The 22062-nt window shown below is 42.5% G+C and overlaps 1 protein-coding gene across 3 annotated transcripts in view; it reads right to left on the reverse strand.

Annotated features, from left to right (window-relative positions):
• Nucleotides 1-5299: 5299 nt before the first annotated feature.
• Nucleotides 5300-22062, reverse strand: part of ADNP (activity-dependent neuroprotector homeobox) — a 46055-nt gene continuing 29292 nt past the window's right edge. For 2 of the 3 annotated variants that reach the window (XM_011993217.1, XM_011993216.1), the window contains exons 2-4: nucleotides 19937-20049; nucleotides 18072-18164; nucleotides 5300-10766 (exon numbers count right to left, since the gene is read on the reverse strand). In XM_011993217.1, the coding sequence (XP_011848607.1) occupies nucleotides 7656-10766; nucleotides 18072-18164; nucleotides 19937-20044 (3312 nt within the window). In that variant the 5' untranslated portion in view covers nucleotides 20045-20049 and the 3' untranslated portion in view covers nucleotides 5300-7655. Of the gene's footprint in view, nucleotides 10767-18071; nucleotides 18165-19936; nucleotides 20050-20825; nucleotides 20912-22062 lie in introns of all 3 variants that reach the window. The other variant, XM_011993218.1, reaches the window with a different exon arrangement.

Raw genomic sequence — 22062 nt, forward strand, 5'->3', positions numbered from 1 at the left:
CAAAAGCCTGGAAATTCTTACAGGTGATCATCAGCTTGATGCATTTCAGGCTTGCAGCAGTAGGAGGGAGTGGAGGACAGCAGGTCTGAGGCTGACCTCTGCAGTCTTTGCCGGGCCTTCTGGCAGAGTGCTTTAAGGACTGCTCATGATGCTGGATTTGGAGAAGTAGTTAAAGGGAGGACTGCAGGGGACATATGCATTACATTTGGTCAGAATGAACATACGGTTCCCCTGAAAAACCAAACCAGTGAAGCCTGAGTGCCCGGGGCCAGCCTCTTCAATGAGGAGGGGTTTCTCACTGGGCATTCCATGGAGATGCTCCGTTGTAGATGTAACGGGCAGAGTTTCATCCGGAGGAGCCAGGCTGAGGTGAATGAAAGGGAGGAGACCTGGAGGAGTGGGTCTTCTGTTGGCATCCTCAAGCCTAGTGCTGCTGCAGTGGGGACTCCACCCAGAAGGTAAGGATTCCAGCTTAGGCCATGGTCTCCTTGTTGCCGTGATGAATCGAGGAGATATTGGGGCGAGTCAGGTTGCATCTCTGAGTGTACAGTTTCTTCTTAGGCTGCTGGCAGGTGTTTGTTGAATGGCGGGGAAAGAGAATAAATGGTCTCAAAGGAAACTGCCTGGAGCAGATATGCTATTCAGGGAAAGGCTCCAGCTTGTAGCCCACGTTCACTGCGCATCTCTTTAAACCATCAGTTCTGTCTGGGAATCAGCTGGGCCACACCTCAAACCAATTACATCAGAATCTCCAAGCAGGGGAGGGGGAACCTTAGCATCGCCTGTCTTTAAGGCTCCCCAGGTGATTTCAGTATGTAGCCAGGGCTGGGAATCCCTGCTTCCAAATAATACCAGTTAAGAGACTTTTCAGGATTTGCTTCGTCTTCTGAGTTGGAGCAACTGCACCTTTTATCTGGTTTTCATACGGCACAAGGCTTCCTTTGAAGTGCTGGGTCCTCAGCATCCCTCTGCACCTTCTGAGTGTAGCATGGAATTGGGTTTGAATTGGTTTCACCTGAACTCCAGAGATGGGTCCTGACTGGTCTAAGCCAACCAGGGTGATGCTAGCTCAGTGACTGACCAGGTAGCTTTGGACTAAGCCCATCAGCTTAGTCAGATGTTCTGGAATGGTCCAGTTGGCTCAGAATTCAGGATTCTTGCTCAATACTGAATGAAGGGCAACCTCTCAGGTTAGGTAAGTGGGAGGCACCCTATGAATACCGGGGTGCCTGCCTAGGAGGAAGTGTCCCTGTGGGTGGCAGGATGGAGACAGAAAACCTGAACCCTTGCTGATGTCCCTGAGCAGCTTGCCCTCCCCAGACACAGCCAGTTGCCCCCTTGTCACCTTTATTAAGCCCAGTCTGAGTTGGATTTCCTGTTACCTGCCAGTGAGAATCCTAATTAATATAAAAGGGCCTGAGGTTGGGTAAAGCAAAGTGAGTAATCACTGCTAAAGGAAGCAGAATTCCCTGAGAAGCTCTCGGAGCCAGAGGCCAGGGTGGGCTTGGAGCCCGTCTCTCAGCCCCTAGCTCAGCACTATCCGGCATGCTAGAGGTAGCAGAGTCATCCTGGGATAAGGCAGGTCTGGGCCGAGGCTCACTTTGGTGCTCATGGATCTGCAACCCTGTTCTGATTTTTCATATTTTTTTTTTTCCTTTTTTGAGACGGAATTTTGCTCTTGTTGTCCAGGCTGGAGTGCAATGATGTGATCTTGGCTCACCACAACCTCTGCCTCCCGGGTTCAAGCAATTCTCCTGCCTCAGCCTCCTGAGTAGCTGGGATTACAGGCATGTGCCACCATGCTCGGCTAATTTTTAGTAGATACGGGGTTTCTCCATGTTGGTCAGGCTGGTCGCGAACTCCTGACCTCAGGTGATCCACCTGCCTCGGCCTCCCAAAGTGCTGGCATTACAGGCATGAGCTAGGCGCCCGGGCTGATTTTCCTTTTTAATAGCACAAGTCTCAGGCTTGCAGCCTCAGCATGCAATAACAGGTAGCAAAAATCTAATGTCTGTCTTGTATTTACTTTCATAGTCACTTTTATGATCATCTGAATTTGTGGCAAATTATGCTGATTTTGCTTTTTGGTGACATCGTTTTCCTTTAAAAGGGAGAGTGAGGGCGAGGCACGGTGGCTCACACCTGTGTTCCTAGTAGTCGGGAGGCTGAAGCGGGAGGATTACTTGAGCCCAGCAGGTTGAGGCTGCAGAGCTGTAATCGTGCCACTGCACTGGAGCCTGTGTGACAAAGGAGACCCTGTCCCCCCAAAAAAGTGGTGGCAGGAGTTGAGACATACTAGGAACATAAAGCAGTTGTGAGGCAGATGTGGCAAAACTGACAACGGTGGTGGAGTGTGAGTTTGGGGAATGCTAAGCCAGGGACTGAACACAGTGAGGGTAGGGGTTCACACATCTTTTCATTCACAGCAGCAGCCACCTTGCTTCCGAGGCCAATCTCTATCCTAGGCCCAAGGGCATGGTGTGGCCGGAAATACCAGTGGCTGGGGACTCAGATATCCCATGTCCTAGTCAGCAGCTTCCCCTTTGCCAGCTGCGATGTCAGGACAAGTTAGCTTCTCTGCACCTTCATGTCAGCACCTGAAACCCGGGGTTCCTACACCCTTTACAGGGTTTGGGGGTTTTTGGAGGAGTGCGGAAGGATTGGGGTTGGACTGTTTTGAGAATACCTTGGATTCCAGCGCTCTACAATTAGTCCCAGGAACTACACATCCGTTCTGAAAATACCCAGTGGGTAGCTGCATATTCATGATGCCTGAGCTTCAGATGTTTTTAGGAACATTGTCCTTGTAGGGTGTAGAGAAGCCCCTTATCCAGAGGCCTCTCCTTGGGGGAGAGGGTTCTAGCTGAGCTTCCCCAGGGGATGCTGATCCAGCTTTGCTGGCAGACGGAGTGGCATCGGGTAAGCCATGCCACTGTCTCTTCCTCTGTGTCTCCAAGGCGGGATCTCTACTTTTGATTCCTAGACTTGCAGATGGCTACTTCATGTACACAGCTGTCACGTCCCACTGCAGTCTAGGATGGCAGCCAGTACAGCACTCACATCAAGTATATTGGAAAAGCCCTTTTACTTCTACTGCTTTACGGTTCCTAAAAGGTGCCTGGTCTGCATATTAAGAGTATCCATTTTGCTTCACTTGTAGTAATAAGACACTATTAAAGGTACACACATAAAATAAGGATTCTTTCTTTTCTAAGACGGAGTTTCACTCTTGTCATTCAGGCTGGAGTGCAATGGTGTGATCTTGGCTCACTGCAACCTCCGCCTCCTGGATTCAAGTGATTCTCCTGCCTCAGCCTCCCGAGTAGCTGGGATTACAGGCGCCTGCCACCACACCCGGCTAATTTTTGTATTTTTAGTAGAGACAGGGTTTCACCATGTTAGCCAGGCTGGTCTCAAACTCCTGAGCTCAGGTGATCCACCCGCCTCAGCCTCCCAAAGTGCTGGGATTACAGGCATGAGCCACCATGCCTGGCTAAAATAAGGATTTTTAATTGCAAAAACCAGTTCAGGTTTAAATGGTCTTACACCTTAAGGATAGGTGGTGTCCTAGATGGGGAAGGGGTTTGCATCACAGATGCATTGACGCCATATGCTGAAAACACACACATGCAACCAAACTCATTAAATAGCGTGGAAGATTTGTCCTGGAAATGACTAGGGACCTTCCTTCCCACGTCGCCTCCTCTTGGTTGGAACACTTTGAAATCATGACTTAAGAATTTTCAGGGGGTGATTTTGACTATATGCAACTCTTATGTGCTGACTTTAAAACACAACCCCACCTATATTGTAGCTCCACTGCATTCAAGTTACAGTGAGTAGTCTGTTACTAAAGTGATACAAGTTGGTGGGAAGCAGGATGCAAAGAATTAGCAAACGGGGACCTTCCTTTGGTCAAGTTTTCAAGCCAACTTTCCAGCAGCTGGGAGAAATGCCTTTTAGTTTCAAACCTGCCTGTCAAGTTTCTATCAGCTAAGATGTTATTTTTCTAGATTACCTCATGGTGACCCACTGATAATTGGTATGTTGGAATGCCATTTCCTAATGGTGGGAGCGGCCTCTTCTAGTCTTCCGGAAGCTTTTGAGATGTTCTTCCATGACATTTTGGTGAAACATGCCTCAACTGGCACCTCATTATTGCTCAGCAGGGGGGTTAGAAGGGTCACAACAGGCAGGAAAAAAAGAAAAACTGCCTGATACTCTGCAAAATCCATGTATTCAACATGTTCTACTTAATTTCATTAGGGAAATAAAATTTCCATCACTCAAGCTAAATGGTTCTCAAATGCTAGTGGCATAGAACCACCTAGAGATGGACGGGAGTGGTGGTTCATGCCTGTAATCCCAGCACTTTGGAAGGCTGAGGCAGGCGGATCACGAAGTCAGGAGATGGAGACCATTCTGGCTAACATTGTGAAACCCCGTCTTTACTAAAAATACACATGCAATAAATTAGCCAGGCAGGGTGGCAAGTGCCTGTATTAGTCCCAGCTACTTGGGAGGCTGAGGCAGGAGAATCACTTGAACCCAGGAGGCAGAGGCTGCAGTGAGCTGAGATGGTGCCACTGCCCTCCAGCCTGGGCAACAGCGCAAGACTCCATCTCAAAACAAAAACAAAAACAAAACCAAACCCCGAGCCACCTACAGATAATTCTTGAGCCTCATCTCAAGGGCTCAGTGCTAGTCTGAGGTCTAAGTAGTAAAGGAACTACATGTCTATATGGCAGTACTTATTTAGCAATAAGCAGGTTTAATCATTTCTAGCGTGAAGCATCTCAGATGGGAAACTCCCGTGTTTAATACATCCAGTTTTCAAATCTGGCACATTTTGTTCATGCCAGAAATGGATGTCGTTACAAAGGGGCAGGCATTGGGATCAAACTGACATACAACTCTAAAGCAGTATGAGAGGCAGATACCCTTTCTGCTTGAATTTCAAGAGGGAACCAAGCTGTTCTCTCCCTATACTCTACAATGATGAGGAACCAAAGATAGGATGAGAAAATGCTCTATGTGATAAACAAGGAGAGAAACCACAGTCCTAGCTTGTCTGACTATGGAACTCATTCCCACAAGAAAACTTGCAGGGCCAGAAACACGCCCCACCCCCTCCTGCAAAAAAAAAACAAAACAAACACCAGAACTCTCTAGGATACTTAGGTTTTCTCATGTTAGAATTGTTCAGCCTACATTTATAGGCATTCTGTAATTAGGAGGTGCCATGTTGCCATAGCCAACAATCTTCACATTATTTGGAAAGCAGACAGCAGCAACAATATTCTTTTAAAATGGCTTTTATTGAGACACTTTTAGGGATTCTGCAACATTTCCAGTTGGGAATCTTTATTTCCAACTCTTAGGGTAGCTAAACCCTTCTCTGAATGCCAAAAGGCACACTCCCACCACCTTAATGAGGAAACACACTTATCTGTCTCTACTCCGATATCCAACTGGGACCTGGACCCCAAGCCCCCTGGTGTCTTGTACGAGTCTCATTAGTCCTCCACGTACAACTCAGAAGCCTGTTAATCAGGGAGGGTAATTTCCAAATAAATGTGAGCTGGCCTAAATCCAGCTGGTATTTCTGATTCGGTAACCTACAGCATCTTAATTTGGGGACATCCTGTCCTAAGTTTTGGCTGGCGCATGTAGAATTTATAATCTACCTGTATAACAACAGATGTAACATAGCTCCATTCCAGCCCCAAATTCCTTAAAGGTTCTAATCTATTCTTGCACTTCTTCCTGTACTGTTGTTGAGAAGCTTAACATTTTAGGGAGAGGCTGGTCAAATCTCTACTCTCTGGTAACAGCATTAACAAGAGTCTTTTAGAAAGGGACTCAGAAGTTACGGACATCAGCCACTTCAGACTTCTTTACACCAGTATCCTTGACAGATGACTGACCAGCCTCCTCATGGACTGGAGCATCCCATCATTATTTTAATTGCTGGAAATGTTGGCCTAATTCTGCTTCCTTGTAACTTTCTGCTTTTTAGTACAAGTTGCTCTTGGGAATCTACGCACGGTAAAAATACCAGCTCCTTCCATCTTTACAGCCCTGTAAGTGTGTGCTCTTCAAAGCCTTTCCCTTAATAGCAAGATGGCCAAGAGTGGCAACAGAGGCAGAGCTGCCTACACTACAATTGTTCCCATTGTAAGGTGAAAACGAACACTTAACTTCATCTACAAGGGGAAAAAAAAAAACTCCATCAAGGCTATTAAGATTCTGCTTGCAAATTAATGCCAATCCATGTTTACATTTTTTTTTTTTTTTTAAATCACTGAGACATTTACATATATATCCAGGCTCTGCTCCTTAACAAAAGGTGAACTGAAAAACTCAAGGGTGTTTATTTTTCAGTTAAAAGAGAAAAACAAAAAACAAAAACGCAAAACAGATTTTGTACCAGGTGCCTCAAGAGAAAGCATTCTTTATGCAGATGACAGATCTTGGGTTTTCCACAAGTTTCCTCTGTGACTGTGGCTGCCATCTCTGATGAAAGAGTTATGGCATTAAATGGCAAAAGATATAATGGACACACAGAACTGTCATGGGTAATAAAGCAAATATTTACATTAAGCACAATACAGCAATTTATTTAGATGCTTAAAATGAATACAAAGGGAAATAAAGATCACAAAATTATACATACTACAACAGTGTGTCATATATTAGATGGTATAAATGAATGCACCATGATGGTGTTGAACTAAAGATAAAACTAAATATCCAAAATGCAGCACTCATTGGTTTGCTGCTTCAACACAACACACTTTTATACAGATCTAAAAGGTGTCAAAATTAGTAGCTGCAAAGTCAATTCTTGCATGTGATTTTAGCTTAAAAGATTTCAGAAAACATCTGAAATACCAGTTTTTGTTTTTGACAGCTGTAATGTCAAGGATATTCAGAACAAGAAAAATCCTATAATACAAGAGAGTCCAGATATATATCTTACGTGGCTGGCCTCTGTTGCAAGATTGTACAAGGTTATGTGCAAAAACTAAGTCTGTCCAAAAGTCCATACTAGCGCAGTTTTGAGCTTTTGCTAGGTAAACTAGATATAGCGTTTATTACACAGCAAGGGCAACACTAAAAAAAGAAATCTATGATGGGCACACAATAACAGTATCATGAGCATCACTTGAATAGGTCTAAAAGACTGTACAAATATACATTTCAACTATTCAGAATGAATACATGAAAAAAAATCGCTTTTCCCAAAGTCTACTATACACATTAGACTGGTAGCTTGTATGTTGGCCCTACACTACCATGTGAATTAGGTTAACGCTTCTCAAAGACATCTGACCAATCATTTCACAGAGGGAAAGAAATGTTGAAAAGGCAGATAAAATAAACCTCTGCTTTTCCTCGTATGTATTCATGAGCCACCAGCTTATTGGTTTTTCACATTTAGTTACCGTGTCTGTCAGAGAAGGTTCTGAAGCAAGATCAGCCTGTCGTGTCATAGACTTAGAAATAACCACTGGAACTGCAGCGGCCACATGACCCACAGTCCAACCAGTACTCACAAGGCAGTACCAGTGAGAAGACAGCTTTGCAGTCACACTGAATGGAGATCAGAGTTCCAGGCTGCAGCATGTCACCAATGCCAAGGAACCTGGCACTTAGGCCTGTTGGCTGCTCAGTTTAACTCCAGCTAAGCTGCCATGCATGGGCTCAGCTACTCCGTCAGTCATGTTGTCAAACTGTTCCCCATCCTCACTGTCAATTGTGCTATTCTGCCACTCAATCTGGGGGTTAGATAAGCGCTCATCATTCTCAGCTGCATTCTTCCACTGTGACTGGTCCTTAGACCAAAACCCTTCAACTTTTCCATAGGAACTATTCTTCCATTTCAACTGCTCTCTGTCACCTTGCATGGTAGCCTTTTTTTTGGCAGCTGGCTTACTGCTCCTTGCATCTTCACTTTGGGAAGACTCATCAGACCAGGTTCCTGGTTTCATTTCACAGGTATTGTCCTCAAAGTCTGACACTTGTTGGGATCCAGGCCCACTCTCAGATGGAGAAGCTCCGTCTTTCCACTCAACAACATCGTCTTGGTCAACCTCACTATCAGAAGCATTGTGCATTAGTTTGGTTGGTTCCTCAGTCAAATGAATAGTTTCGTATTTTGAACCATCCTCCTCTTTTTGGTCTAGCTTCTCCTCAGATTCTAAAGCATCCTCAGGAATTACCTTCAGTACATGTTCCTCTGGGTTACTGTTAGAGATTTTAGGCTCAACTTCAAAAACAGGGTCAAAAGGGCTACCACTTTCATTGGATTCTTCTTCCAAATTTCCAAAACTGTCTGAGGAACTGTCATCTTCTTTCCCAAGGTTAAGCTTTTTGTCAGCAGTCTTACTTGCGTTGACTCTGGAATCCTTCTCATCATGATTTTCAAATAGCCACTCAGCATCAAAATCCATCTCATGCTTGACTTTATTTAATTCTTTCATGTTAAACCCCAGCAACACGCCAGGCTTGTACTTTTCACAATCACGGACACATTTCTTCCTTTTGTTACTAAAATGGGAAGCAATGTCACTCTTCCATAACCATAAACTGGCTGCTAGCTTCTCAATTTCTCTCCTGGTGGGATAGGGCTGTTTGTTGAAATACTTTGTTAGAAAGCTTTTCCTGGCTTCATAGGAATCATCTTCATGACCCTTGGGGTCTAAAGCTAAAACAACAGGCTCTTCAGGCTTCTCTTCAAAGAAGCTGGGTGAATCACTATCATCATCTAACTTTCGTTTTTTCAGTAAGGGAAATTCCATTTGCTCATAAGTGCGCTTCACAGGTGCCAGGCTTGGAGACTGATTAAGCCGAGAGGGTGCATTTGTCTTATCCTGGCCATTTTGGGTCTTTCCAACACCCCTGCAGTGAACTAGATGCAGAGTGATAGTCGAGGCGGTCATGTTGCTGGTATACACACCAAGGCAATGGATACATTTGTAGGTGAGCTTTTTCTCAACTGGATGAACCGTCTGAATAACCTGGTGCCTCTCTCGTAAGTGATGTGCAAGTGCATCAGATATGGGTCCTTTTAGGATTGAAAAGCAAAGAGGACAAAGGGTTTTCCCAACATCTTTTTTATAGGGCACTGCAGCTTGAGGTGAACTTTTAACAGGGATATCTGCCTTTTCCTGAACTTTTGGCTGTGGCTTTGGAGGAACTGGAGGGTTATTCTGGGCATGGTAAGCAACAGATTCAGCTGGGGCATCCCTCAGATTGTATGTGGTCACCAGGAGATGGATGTTAGTGTGACTACCCTGCTGCAATGTCAAATCAAAACTCAAAGTAGAATCTGTTTTAGGTCCCATCTCTTCATCGATGTGAACCATCCGCATGTGTGCGGCCATCTTCTCCACATCATTGAAAGTTGAACGGCAATATGGACAAGACAGACCATGAATTAACATATGGTTGAGCAGAGTATCTGTGGGCAAATAGCGATTACAGTAGAGGCATTTGCTAGTAAAATTGTGTATCTTCATAATGTAGTTGGCTACTGCTGGGACTTTCTCAGCTTTATGTTCTTTTTCGAAGTGCACACTATAGACATTTTCAGGAAAAAGCTCATTACAGATTGTACATATTTTCCACTTTTGAGTTGAGGAAGTGTTACCTGGGGGAGGTCCTGTGGCAGCTGCAGCAGGTTTGGAACTGGACTGACCTAACACTCTGGATGCCTGTGACTGGGAGAGGGAAGGAGACTTTAACTGGCCCGATGAGAGAGAAGAGGCATTAGCAGACTGCAGTGAGTATCTTGCTGGTGCCTGGGACCTCTGCTCTGACCCAAGCCCATAAGACCTTCCATTTCCACTTGGAAGTAACTGCTTTACAGACTGAGATTGTTGAGGAATAGAAACTGGTGCGTTGCCACCTAGACCCAGTCTCATTGACTGACCAACACTGTAACCCTGGCCTACAGATTTGACTCCATAGTTGTTCTGCTGCAGGTGAACACTGGACATCATGTTGACTCCTGTAGAATTTAAGTTAGGCTTTGGTATTGAGAGTCGATTCACCATCTGCTGTGATGGTAAAGACCGGACATTTCCAGAAGCAAGGGAACCGATTCTTGGTGGAAGTCCCATGCTCTTCTTGTCTTGAGGTTTGGGAGCAATTAGCATCAAGGGTTTGGATCGGGGAACCACTACATTTGTGTGCCCAATCATGGCAGTGACCTGATAGCCTATACGTTCATGGTCTTCGATGACATGCTGTACCAAAGCTTCATAGGACTTTGGCATGAAAAGGCATCGCTTGCAGTGAATACTACTCTCTTCTCGGGCATTTGAGCCTAAGGGGACTGCCCCATTGAGTGATTTTTCTCCTGCCTTTGCTATGTAAGGTGCTGCCACATGCTGAAAATGTTCCCTGTAAATGTGCTTCCTAACTATTTCGTAAAGAGGATCTCGGTAAGTGCACTTCTTACAGTAATAAACAGCTTGCTCTACACTGTCAGCCTGCTTAGGTTTAAGGCCATCATTTTTGTTTTTATCTTTGAAAGTGCTGAGGCTGCTACTTGGTGCGCTGGCGTTTGGAGCATGAAATATTTTAATGTGTGTTTCCAAAGTCTTTTTGTCTGCATTGAAGGTACAGTAGGGGCAATTAAGGAGAATCCTATTTTCAAAGTCTTCACTATGGACATTTCGGAAATGACTTTTGTAGGCAGAGAAGAATTTTGAGGAAAATGGACAAGCGCTGCAGCAGAAAGGTTTTGTCCGATAGTCCTAAAGTAAACACAAAAACTAAAATTAGAATGCCACTTCAGATAGGCAGTTAACAGATTCCAGATCCCCCCCAGACATTCTTAATAATGCATTTATTTTAGGCCAGGCACGGTGGCTCACGCCTGTAATCCCAGCACTGTGGGAGGCCGAGGTGGGTGGATCACCTGAGGTCAGGAGTTCAAGACCAGCTTGGCCAACATGGTGAAACCCCGTCTCAACTAAAAATACAAAAAAATAAGCTGGGTGTAGTGGGCGCCTGTAATCCCAGCTACTTCAGGAGGGTGAGGCAGGAGAATCGCTTGAAGCTGGGAGGTGGAGGTTGCAATAAGCCGAGACCGCGCCATTGCACTTTCAGCCTGGGTGACAAGAGCAAAACTGTCTCAAAAGACAAAGCAAAAAAAAGCCACAGATTTTATTATGTTTTTTCCTTTTGTATAGTAACTTTATAAAATTGAAACTCAAAAAAAGCTATCCTAAACCAAATATTTTTGTCAGTGTAAATTAAAAAGTCAATGTTAAGTTCCCAATGTTTAGGAAAAAAAAGTCACATTTTAGTCAAACCAAAGACAAATGACTTCAAGATAAACATTTTGCAGCTAGAAATAACAATAACCTAAATGAAGGAAGTCGCTAAAGACTTCAGGTTTACTACACAGTCATGTGTTGCTAAACCACAGGGATGCATTCTGAAAAATGCATCATGGTGTGAAATCCTAGAGTGTATTCACACAGACCTAGATGGTGCAACCTACTACACACCTGGGTTACATGGCACAGCTTATTGCTCTTAGGCTACAAACCTGTACAGCATGTTTCTGTACTGAATACCATAGGCAATGATTAACACAACGGCAAATATTTCTATGTTTAAACACAGCTAAGTACAGAAAAAGTATGGTAAAAATACGATATAAAAGATAACTGGTACAACTATATAGGGCACTTACCATGAACAAAGCTTACAGGACTGTAGGTTGCTCTGGGTGAGTCAATATGAAAGCCTGGGGCATTACTGTACACTACTGTAGACTTTATGAACACTTAAGCTACACAAATTTACTAAAAACAAAACAATTTTTTTGAGACAAAGTCTCATTCTGTTGCTCAGGCTGGAGTGCAGTGGCACAATCGGCTGACTGCAGTCTCAACCTCTTGGGCTCACGCGATCCTCCCACCTCCACCTCAGTCCTGGGGACTACAGGTGTGTGCCACCACACTAGGGTAAATTCTGTAGAGACAGGGTCTCACTCTGTTGTCCAGGCTAGCCTTGAACTCCTAGGCTTGAGCAATCCTCCTGCCTTGGCTTCCCAAAGTGGTGGGATTGCAAGCCACTGTGCCCAGCCCTAAAAAATATTTTTTCTTGAATAATAACCTCAGCTTGCTGTGGTTTATACACTTTTCAATTTTTAACTTTTTTACTCTTTTGTAGTAATACTTAGCTTAAAACACAAACAGACTGGCCGGGCACGGTGGCTCACGCCTGTAATCCCAGCACTTTGAGAGGCCCAGGCGGGTGGATTACCTGAGGTCAGGAGTTTGAGACCAGCCTGACCGACATGGTGAAACCCTATCTTTACTGAAAATACAAAAAATAGCCAGGCGTGGTGGCAGGCACCTGTAATCCCAGCTACTCGGGGGGCTGAGGCAGGATAATCACCAGGAGGCAGAGATTGCAGTGAGCCAAGATCAGAGCACAGCACTCTAGCCTGGGTAACATAGCAAGACTCCATCTCAAAAACGAAACAAAACAACACACATTGTACAGCTGTACAAAAATATTTTCTATCTTCATATACCTATTCTATAAGCTTTAAAAAAACATTTTTTTAAAAAAAAAACTTTCCCAGCACTTTGGGAGGCCAAGGCAGGTATGGATCACAAGGTCAGGAGTTCGACACCAGCCTGGCCAACACAGCGAAACCCCATCTCTACTAAAAATACAAAAAATTAACCGGACGTGGTGGCGGGTGCCTGTAATTCCAGTTACTTGGGAGGCTGAGGTTGCAATGGGCTGAGATCGTGCCACTGCACTCCAGCCTGGGCGATAAGAGCAAGACTCTGTCTCAAAAAAAAAAAACCAAAAAACCAAAAAAACAGAAAACCCAAAAACTTAAAAAAACATTTTCTTCCTAAAAGCTAAGACACAAACACATACATTAGGCCTAGAGAGAATGAGGATCAACAGTATCACTACTTTCCACCTTTACATCTTGTCCCACTGGAGGGTCTTCAGGAACAGTAATACACATGGAACTGCCACCTCCCATGGTAACAATGCTTTCTTCTGGATAACTGTGGAAGGACCTGCCTTAGGCTCTTCTTGAGGCCGTGTCACACTTATCAGGAGTAAGTCCAAGGTGCTTTGTTTCCTTTTTTCATCACAGATTTGCTTGTAAGCAGATAATGAACCATGAATATTCTTCTCTATTAACGAAAAGTTTTTGGTATTGAGATCCATGTTTTCAAACTTTGTTGTTGTTTGAGACGGAGTTTTTTTTCTCTTGTCGCCCAAGCTGGAGTGCAATGGCACGATCTCGGCTCACTGCAACCTCTGCCTCCCAGGTTCAAGCGATTCTCCTGCCTCAGCCTCCCCAGTAGCCCACCACCATGTCTGGCTAATTTTTTTGTATTTTTAGTAGAGACAGGGTTTCACCGTGTCGGCCAGGCTGGTCTCAAACTCCTGACCTCAGATGATCCACCTGCCTCAGACTCCCAAAATGCTGGGATTACAAGTGCGAGCCACCACACCCAGCCACGTGTTTTCAAACTTAAGGAGCTTGCTGAGGTCTGCACTGCTAAATCCTTCACTCTGAATTTTCTTAAGGGTTCTTCTTTTGCTTTTCCTGCAGTTTCCTTTTTCTCTTTCCTCTTCACCCATGCGTTCTTGTTCCAGTTCTCACAGCTTCTCACTAGTCAATTCCTCAGGAACCACCTCTAGGAGCTCTTCTATATCGTCCTCATCCACACCCAGGTTAAAGTTGTTTGCCATCTCAACCAGATACTTTGTGATTTATGCAAATCCTTTTAAGTCATGGACAAACCTTTGAGTGTATTCTTCCAGATGCCGTTCATACACTCCTTGATGATATCACCCCAAGCCCAAGCAAGATTCTTAATGTAGTCACAGATATTGTAATCCTTCCAGAATCGTATCGGAATCTTTAGTGTCTTCCTCAGCTGCGATGACAGGACAAAGGCCTTTCTCAGATAGTAGGCCTTAAAAGCTGCTGTAACTCCATCAGTTGGATCAAAGAGGTGGTGTTTGATACTGGGATGAAAAATGCCACTTAAAGGAGGCATCTGCTTATTATCGACAATAAGCAAAAACTTGAAAGGTTAGGTTATTCTCTCAATACTACTTCTCAATTTTGCAGGCATATCAATTCAGGACAGCATCTTGAAAGAGGAGCTGGGTCACCCACAACTTATGTCTCCTGCAATGCACTGGCCAAGTGTGTGTATATTGATATGCTTGAAGCCCCTAGGGTTCTCACTGTGCCAAATCACAAAGGGTTTCAATTTGTAGCCTGCAACATTGCCCCCAAGCAAGGCTGTCATCCAGTCCTTAAAAGCCTTGAAGCCTGGCATTGCCGTGGTCTCCTTATGGATGAAAGTGCTTTCAGCATCTGTTTCTGGAATAGAAAGGTTTCATCCATACTGAAAATTTGCTCTGGCAAGTGATTTTCCTCCAGACTCAGCTTATCTAGAGTTTCCCAAAATTCTTCAGCTGCCTTCACATCAGCACTCACAAACTCACCACTTTCCCATTATGTAATGAAACTATTCTTTTTATAATTGTTTAAACCACCCAGAACTAGCAGTAAATTCAACATCATAGCCATGTCCAGCCTTTTCTTTCAACACCACACACACAGTTTTTGCTCTGTGATCATCGTGGTGCGGAGAGGTACACAGCACCATGTGCACCTGTGTCTGCTCTTCACTCCAAGTCATCAGAAGCTTCTCTGTGTCTGATAAAGGTCCTTCTTTAATTTTTGTTAGTCTCATTGCCTTCAATGAAGCAGATGCTTTAACAGCTTCTGTCACTTTGTTCTTGTTCTTCCAAGATCGTAGCTATGGTAAAATGGGACATGCCTGACTGGCAAGAAATAACCATCACTGATTCTCTACCTTCGTAGTCCTTAATCACTTCTAACTCTGTTTTCAGGTCACTCAACATGGCCCCTTACTGGCAACATTATGGATTTTGTATGCTTAGGGGCCATGATGAACAAAATACCATGAGATTAAACCAAGCACAAGAATATGATGCAATCAAGAGACATAGTAAACACGAGCTATATGAGGCTGCTACCAATTTACATGAAAAGCTGTTTTAAAAAGTAGGAGTACACTCTAAAATAATAAAAAGTATATATAGTAAATACATAAATACAGTTTTTGGTAAGTTTTTAATTGTCATTGTCAAGTAGTCATGTGCTGATGTTTCCGTCTAGTACAGACTGCATATGCGACTATGTTCCCCCAAGATTGTAATGGGGCTGAAAAATTTCTGTCACGTAGTATTTACTATATAGTTGACCCTTCAACAACATGGCTTTGAACTGCTTATATGTGGATTTTTTCCAAACAAATGCAGATCAAAGATACAATATTCTCGGGAAGCTCAAATCTCCTATACAGAGGGCTAGCTTTTGGTATATGCAGGTTCCACAGGGCCAACTGTGGGACTTAAGTATGCAAGGATTTTGGTAATGAGGTTTTTTTTTTTTGAGATGGAGTCTTGCTTTTGTTCCCCAGGCTGGACTGCAATGGCACGACCTCAGCTCACTGCAACCTACACCTCCCAGGTTCAAGCGATTCTCCTGCCGCGCCACCCCAACCCCTTCCAACCCCGAGTAGCTGGGATTACAGGCACCTGCCACCACGCCCGGCAAATTTTTGTGTTTAATTAGCCTAGGCTAATTATGTGTTTGTGTCTTTTTTTTTTTTTAACTTTTTGAACTGTTAAAAACTAAGTTTAAGACTAGTAAAAAGTCTGTAAGTATATGAAGACAAAATATTTTTATATAGCTGTACAATTTTTTTTTTTTGAGCGGTAGCAATGTTCATTGTGAAGAGTGAAAGGACAAAGCTTCCACAGTGTGGAAGGGGGACCCAAGCAGGTTGCCGTGTTTGTGTTTTAAGCTAAGTGTTATTACAAAAGATTAAAAAGTTAAAAATTTTAAAGTTTTATTTTTTATGTAGCCTAAGTGTGCTTATAAAGTCTACAGTGGTGTACAATAATGTCCCTTCATATTCACTCACCACTCAGAGCAACTTCCATTCCCGCAAGTGCCCAATACAGGTGTACCAATTTTTCTCTTTTATACTGTATTTTTACTACACCTTTTCTATGCTTCACTATGTTTAGAAACACAAATACTTACCATTGTGTTAATCACTCTTAGGGTATCCAGTATAGTAACATGCTCTTCAAGTTGGTAGCCTAGGAGCAACAGGCCACACCATGTAGCGTAGGGGTATACTAGGCTATACCACCTAGGTCTGTGTAAGTACCCTTTATGATGTTTGTACAACAATGACATCACCTAACAAGGCATTTCTCAGATGGCATCCCATCATTAATCAATGCATGATGGTATTATGTGCTGTAAATAACTGTATGTGCTATACTTCTATATGACTGGCAGCACAGGTGTGTTTACACCTAGCATCACTACAAACATGAGTCATATGTTGCGTTATGATGTCATTAGGTAGTCAGTTTTTCAACTCCATTATATTCTTATGGGACCACTGTTGTAGATGTAGTCCATCACTGACCAAAATGTCGTCATGTGGTAAACGACTGCGGTAAAATTCAGGGTCCAGAATGTTTTAGTGCAATTAGACAATTACAAGAGATAAAGCTGTATCTTTTGTTCCTTTCCCCATTATGGATAAATTTTCATAGATAAAAGGCAAATCTCCATTTTTTTCTCTGATTAAAGTACAGTGTAGTATCAGATTCAGTGCTGATCAAAAGAAAGACTGATCTGAAAAGCTGGCTTTCTTCTATAAGCCTTGCTGTTCCTTCTCAACCAAGAATGCTTCAAAAGAGCTAATGAAGTAACAGCTGCTTTGATTCAAATCAAGAAGTTAAATAAAAATGTCCTACAGACTGTGAGGAGGGTGTGGTATTTAAAAGCCAATAATACATTATAGAATATACTGATATCAAAGAGTAACTTTCAGAATTATGACTGTTAACACTTATGCAGTCAGTCCTTCGATGAAGACAGGTGAACTGACACATGCTTGGCAAGAGATCTTTTCTCCCTAGAAACCTACTTTGTTTCAGATACTGGTTTGAACCAAGATGAAATACTCTGCTTCTCCTCAAAGCTCAACTCTTCTTTAGTATTCAGCTATGAGGCTTTCAGATTGATAAAACTGAAATAAATGCCGTGTCCCACTGGAAAGCATTCTCATTCTAAGACTGCTGGTTAGTACCTCTGCCTGGGGTATTTAAAAAAAAAAAAAAAAAAGTCAAATATCTGAGGTAAAGTTTAAAAGTACTAATATTTCATGAAGAGTATGTTCCAATAGATGAACAGATTATTAATGCAGAATGAGAATCACTCCTAAAATAGGTAATGGTAAAAATTAAATTGACAATTACCTCTCTCTATGCAAAAGGAAATACCACCTATACCTCCCTCTATCTGTATGACATCATCATCATCTACTGACACCTGCTGGCACTGCTAATATTGTTTTTAATGTCAATTTGTAAAAAGTTTTCTCTGTCACTGACATCCTACAGAGTCACCTCCCCAGGCCTCCCATAGAAGTTGGGTGCCATTAACATAGAGAAATAAAAAAAGCTTAAATATAAGGAAGGGTCTTGTCTTTCTGTGCAGAAAAAATAAGAATAGCAACACAGATGCAGAAAAATAGAGCCAGAGCACTTTTCGGGGAAATGGTGGGATACAGCAGGCTTTGTAACTTTTAAGTAACAAAATTTCCTTTTCTTCTTACACCTCAAGTTTCAGTCCAATGACAAAAAACCACAAACAAAAAGTTTTTCTTAGTCTTCCCACTGGTCGGGAAAATATGAAATGCAATTTTGATACTTTCGATGTTTGGCATTTGCCCACAATCACTGCATTGCTATCAAAGGCCTAGAGCTGAGAGGAGTACACCAAGCAGCTGCCATCTGAGGCCTCCTGTGCTACCACACCAAGCAGCTGCCATCTGAGGAGGCCTCCTGTGCCACCACACCAAGCAGCTGCCATCTGAGGAGGCCTCCTGTGCCACTACACCAAGCAGCTGCTACCTGAGGCCTCCTGTGCCACTTACCTGGTTTTTCGTAAGTGAAGGATCCCACAGGCCTACATCCTCCCATGTAGTGTTTTTCAAATAAAAGTCATTAGGTTCAAATTGTTTAAAATCCTAGAAAACAGTGAAAGAAGTTTACAAAAACATAGTGGTATAAATGCTAACCTCATCTTACATGTAAATCCCACCTCTTAACTAAGATGGGGAGAGGCACAGGAAAACCAACGTCAACAAGGACTTAAACTAGGAGTGATGAGGCTCTTAAATATAAAAAGGCATATGGAAGTTGCAGTCTACATTTTGTATCAACCAACCACTTTCCTGATGGTCAGCCAGGTTTCCAAGGAAACTGCTGGAAGTTCTAATTAAGTAAAAAAATTCAGCCACACACTAATATCAAAGCACTTTTCATTAGAGTACTGTAACTTGTCAGTTACAGTACTGGAATCACATCTGAAATAGCAATGTTTGCTTATAGCACTGCAGATATTTCTGGTTCTGTGCAAAAGAAAAAAAAAGTTTTTTGGGGGAAGGGGGCAGGAGATCAGATCAGAAAGAAAACTCAGAAATTTCAAACCCAAAAAGGCAGAAAGAAAGCTATTCAAAGAAAGTTAAGCAGTATGATGTTAAATTTATACTCTCATGAAAAAATTTAATGGTCCACTTCCCTCCAGACTAGGAAGATTGAAAGTCTTAGGGTAAAATCCCACTTGTTCCTAAAAAGTTCACAGTTCAAGGTGGAAAATGAAGTCTACACATAAATAATCATAGGAGGAACAAATCAAATGCATGATAGAAAATGTACTGTGATGTTGGAATTATTTCTATGAAGATGACCCCACAGAGTGCAAAGTGAATGGACTGTTTCATTTGGGCAGATCTACCTGAACTTTGGGGTTGGAGACGGGCTACTTCCACACTTGGAACAACATAACTAGAGAAGTCGACTTTTGAGCAGCTTCAGTTTCCATGACATACTCTTCAAGTGTTATTAGTGGAACTCAAAATAAGAAAACCTGTTGCATGAATGAATTTGCTTTTTTACTTCCAATTCCATTCAAACATTTACTGACCACCTATTATGTGCAAAACACTGTACTAGGTGCTGGGGCTAAATGGATAAACAAGGTAGCTATGGTCCCTAGCCAGCTAGAACTTAAAGGTTAGTAGGGGAAACAGCTTCAAACATTTCTTTTCATTCAGGGATTTTGACCAACAAACCGTAAGACCTGAAACAGTGAGATGTTGAAAAGGAGGAGACCACTGCATGGCTATCCCACAGGGCTGTTATAAAGCTCATAGAATAAAACAGCTTGAAAAACAGTTGATAAAGCCCAAACTGTTATACAAGGGGGAAAGTAATAGTCTATGATGGGTCAAAAGGGGCAACAAATGCTCAAATCCTAAGGAAAGAGACGACAAGCACCCACACAAGCATGCCTCAACAATTAGAAGGTCAACCAGAACATTCAAGCGTATCAGAATGAGAACAGGCTTTGAGTCCCACAGACACTGCCACTTTCTCAGTTGCAAGGCTGGGCCTATTTATTAGTTCTTCATCTGTAAACTGTAGATAAGAATTGCTACACTGCCTCCCACCTCCATGGTTGTTCTAAGGATTAAACGTATAGACAACTTTACGACACCTAGTTCAATGCCTGACATGCTTAAGTCCTCAATGGTAGCCTTTTGCTTCAGGATGCAAAAATGAAAAAGCCCATTTTAGGGAGAAAGGCACAAGTTACGCTGTTGAGAATGCTTTCGTGAGCTACAGCTGTGGCTGAAATTCAGAATCACATCTAAGATTTAGCCATCATGGCCACTGACACAAAGTAATGGATCAGAAGCTGAGTCATGTTAAAATTTAAAAATGACATGCTACTTACTTCTATATGTTCTTTACAGTATTCCAACCCAATGTCACTAAGTATTTTTTTCACAGTTTTCCGGGCTTTTCTTAAACTGCCAAGATTGTTGACAGGAAGTTGGAACATAGTTTCTATTGGAAAAAAAAATTTAAGTCAAAGTCAAAACACGTACAACTTGTAATATTCACTAATTCCACTGATGACAGGATCATAAACCCTACCCAACTGACAAAAAAGGTGCACAGGTATCCTCATCTAGTGTGTACACACACAGACACACACGCTTGCATGTGCATATGGCTCGACTTATCCATCCATCCATCCACGATCCATCCATCCATCCTTTTTTTAAGACAGAGTCTTGCTCTGTCACGCAGGCTGGAGTGCAGTGCAGTGCACTCATGGTTCATGACTGCAGTGCACTCACGGTTCACCACAGCCTCAACCTTCTGGGCTCAAGTGATCCTCTCGCCTCAGCTTCCCAAGAGGATGGGACTCCAGGAGTGCGCCACTATGCCCAACTAATTAAAAAAAATATTTTTTTGTAGAGACTAGGTCTCACTATGTTGCCCAGGCTGGTCACAAACTCCTGGACTCAAGCCATCCTCCCGCCTTGGCATCCCAAAGTGCTGGGATTACAGGTGTGAGCCACTGAGCCAGGCACGTATCTACTATACTTTGAATACTTAAAGCAGGCAGGCAAAATAGGTACTCTCTGATCTTCCCAGTTTTTAATAGGACATTTTGACTATGAGTCTAATCTGGCGTAATTCTAAGACTTTAAAAAAACAGTTCAGCAATGAACTTCAAGTTGAAAATTAGAGAAACAATAGCAATCAATTATTTTTAAATCAAGTGTTCTTTTCTCCTTTTGATGTTGAACATCTGAAAACAGAAAAATGTTTACCAGTTCATCATCATTATACAGTTTTGAGTGCCAGGGTAAAGAGGTTTTTGTTGAATTGGAACTGTCCTGCCTACTGCTATGGTATTCTTAAAAAAAACCAAACAAACAAAAACTAAAAACCTTAAGTTTCTGTATACTTCCCAAACTAAATACAGTAATGATATGTGACTCGACCAACACATGCCCCCACTCCTGCAACATACCTGGGCAACATACCTGGGCAAAGGCACTCACAAATGTTAACTGTTACAGACTTTAAGGAGGATCCTTTTGAAAAAATGAAAAGCCTGTATGTATGTGAGGGAACTGAAAAATTATTTTAATGACCTCATACATTAAATTCGATAGATCAACTTTCCCAAGTTCCTTAAAACAAAAGTTTGTCTTTAATGAGAAAATAAAATCAGTAAAACTTGGGCAACTGAGAATATGTATGGTTTCTAATGAGATCATAAATGCTTTCCATAATATGGTAAAAATTTATCAATAATCCAAATCTAACACAATTTCACAGGATGTCAAGTTCTAAAACCCAAAATAGCAAAAACAAAAGGCAACGCACCAGGAATTAAAATTTAATATATGCAAATCCAGTTTTCTAATTAATAAAGGCTGTTTCTCTGTAATACTAATATCATCTGTAAATGGCAAGTCAACTAATCCAAATGTAATAAAATGTTGCCTCATTTATTACTCTAATCCAAAATCAACGTTAACTACAAAAAATGGGAAATAAAAGGAGAGCGTGAAATCTACCAAAATCAAACAGTAACCCCTAGAAATTTTCAAACTGGGTATGTTACTCTAACTTAGAAGTCTCAAAATATTCTATATAAAGTACCAAAGAATAACTGGGGCCAAAAATGAAAAGTATTTTGAAAAAACCTTCTCAGCCTTATCATACTCAAGACAGAATTGCTGCTCACTATGAAGCAATGACTGTGATGTCCCCTGCCCTCTCTGCTCTGCTAATAATCTGACTATTGTGAAGCCAACTACAGACTCAGAAGTCACTTCTGATATAAATTAAGACCAAATCAATTATTTTTCGTCCAAATTGTATTGCTAAATTATTTTAAACCATCTTTTTGTGGTGGCTTAAAATCAGCAAATTCTACTAAAAATACAAAAAACTAGCCGGGCGTGGTGGCGGGCGCCTGTAGTCCCAGCTACTCGGAGGCTGAGGCAGGAGAATGGCGTGAACCTGGGAGGCGGAGCTTGCAGTGAGCCGAGATCG

Source organism: Mandrillus leucophaeus, unplaced genomic scaffold (assembly GCF_000951045.1).
Source record: "Mandrillus leucophaeus isolate KB7577 unplaced genomic scaffold, Mleu.le_1.0 Scaffold428, whole genome shotgun sequence".
Classification (NCBI taxonomy): Eukaryota; Metazoa; Chordata; class Mammalia; order Primates; family Cercopithecidae; genus Mandrillus; species Mandrillus leucophaeus.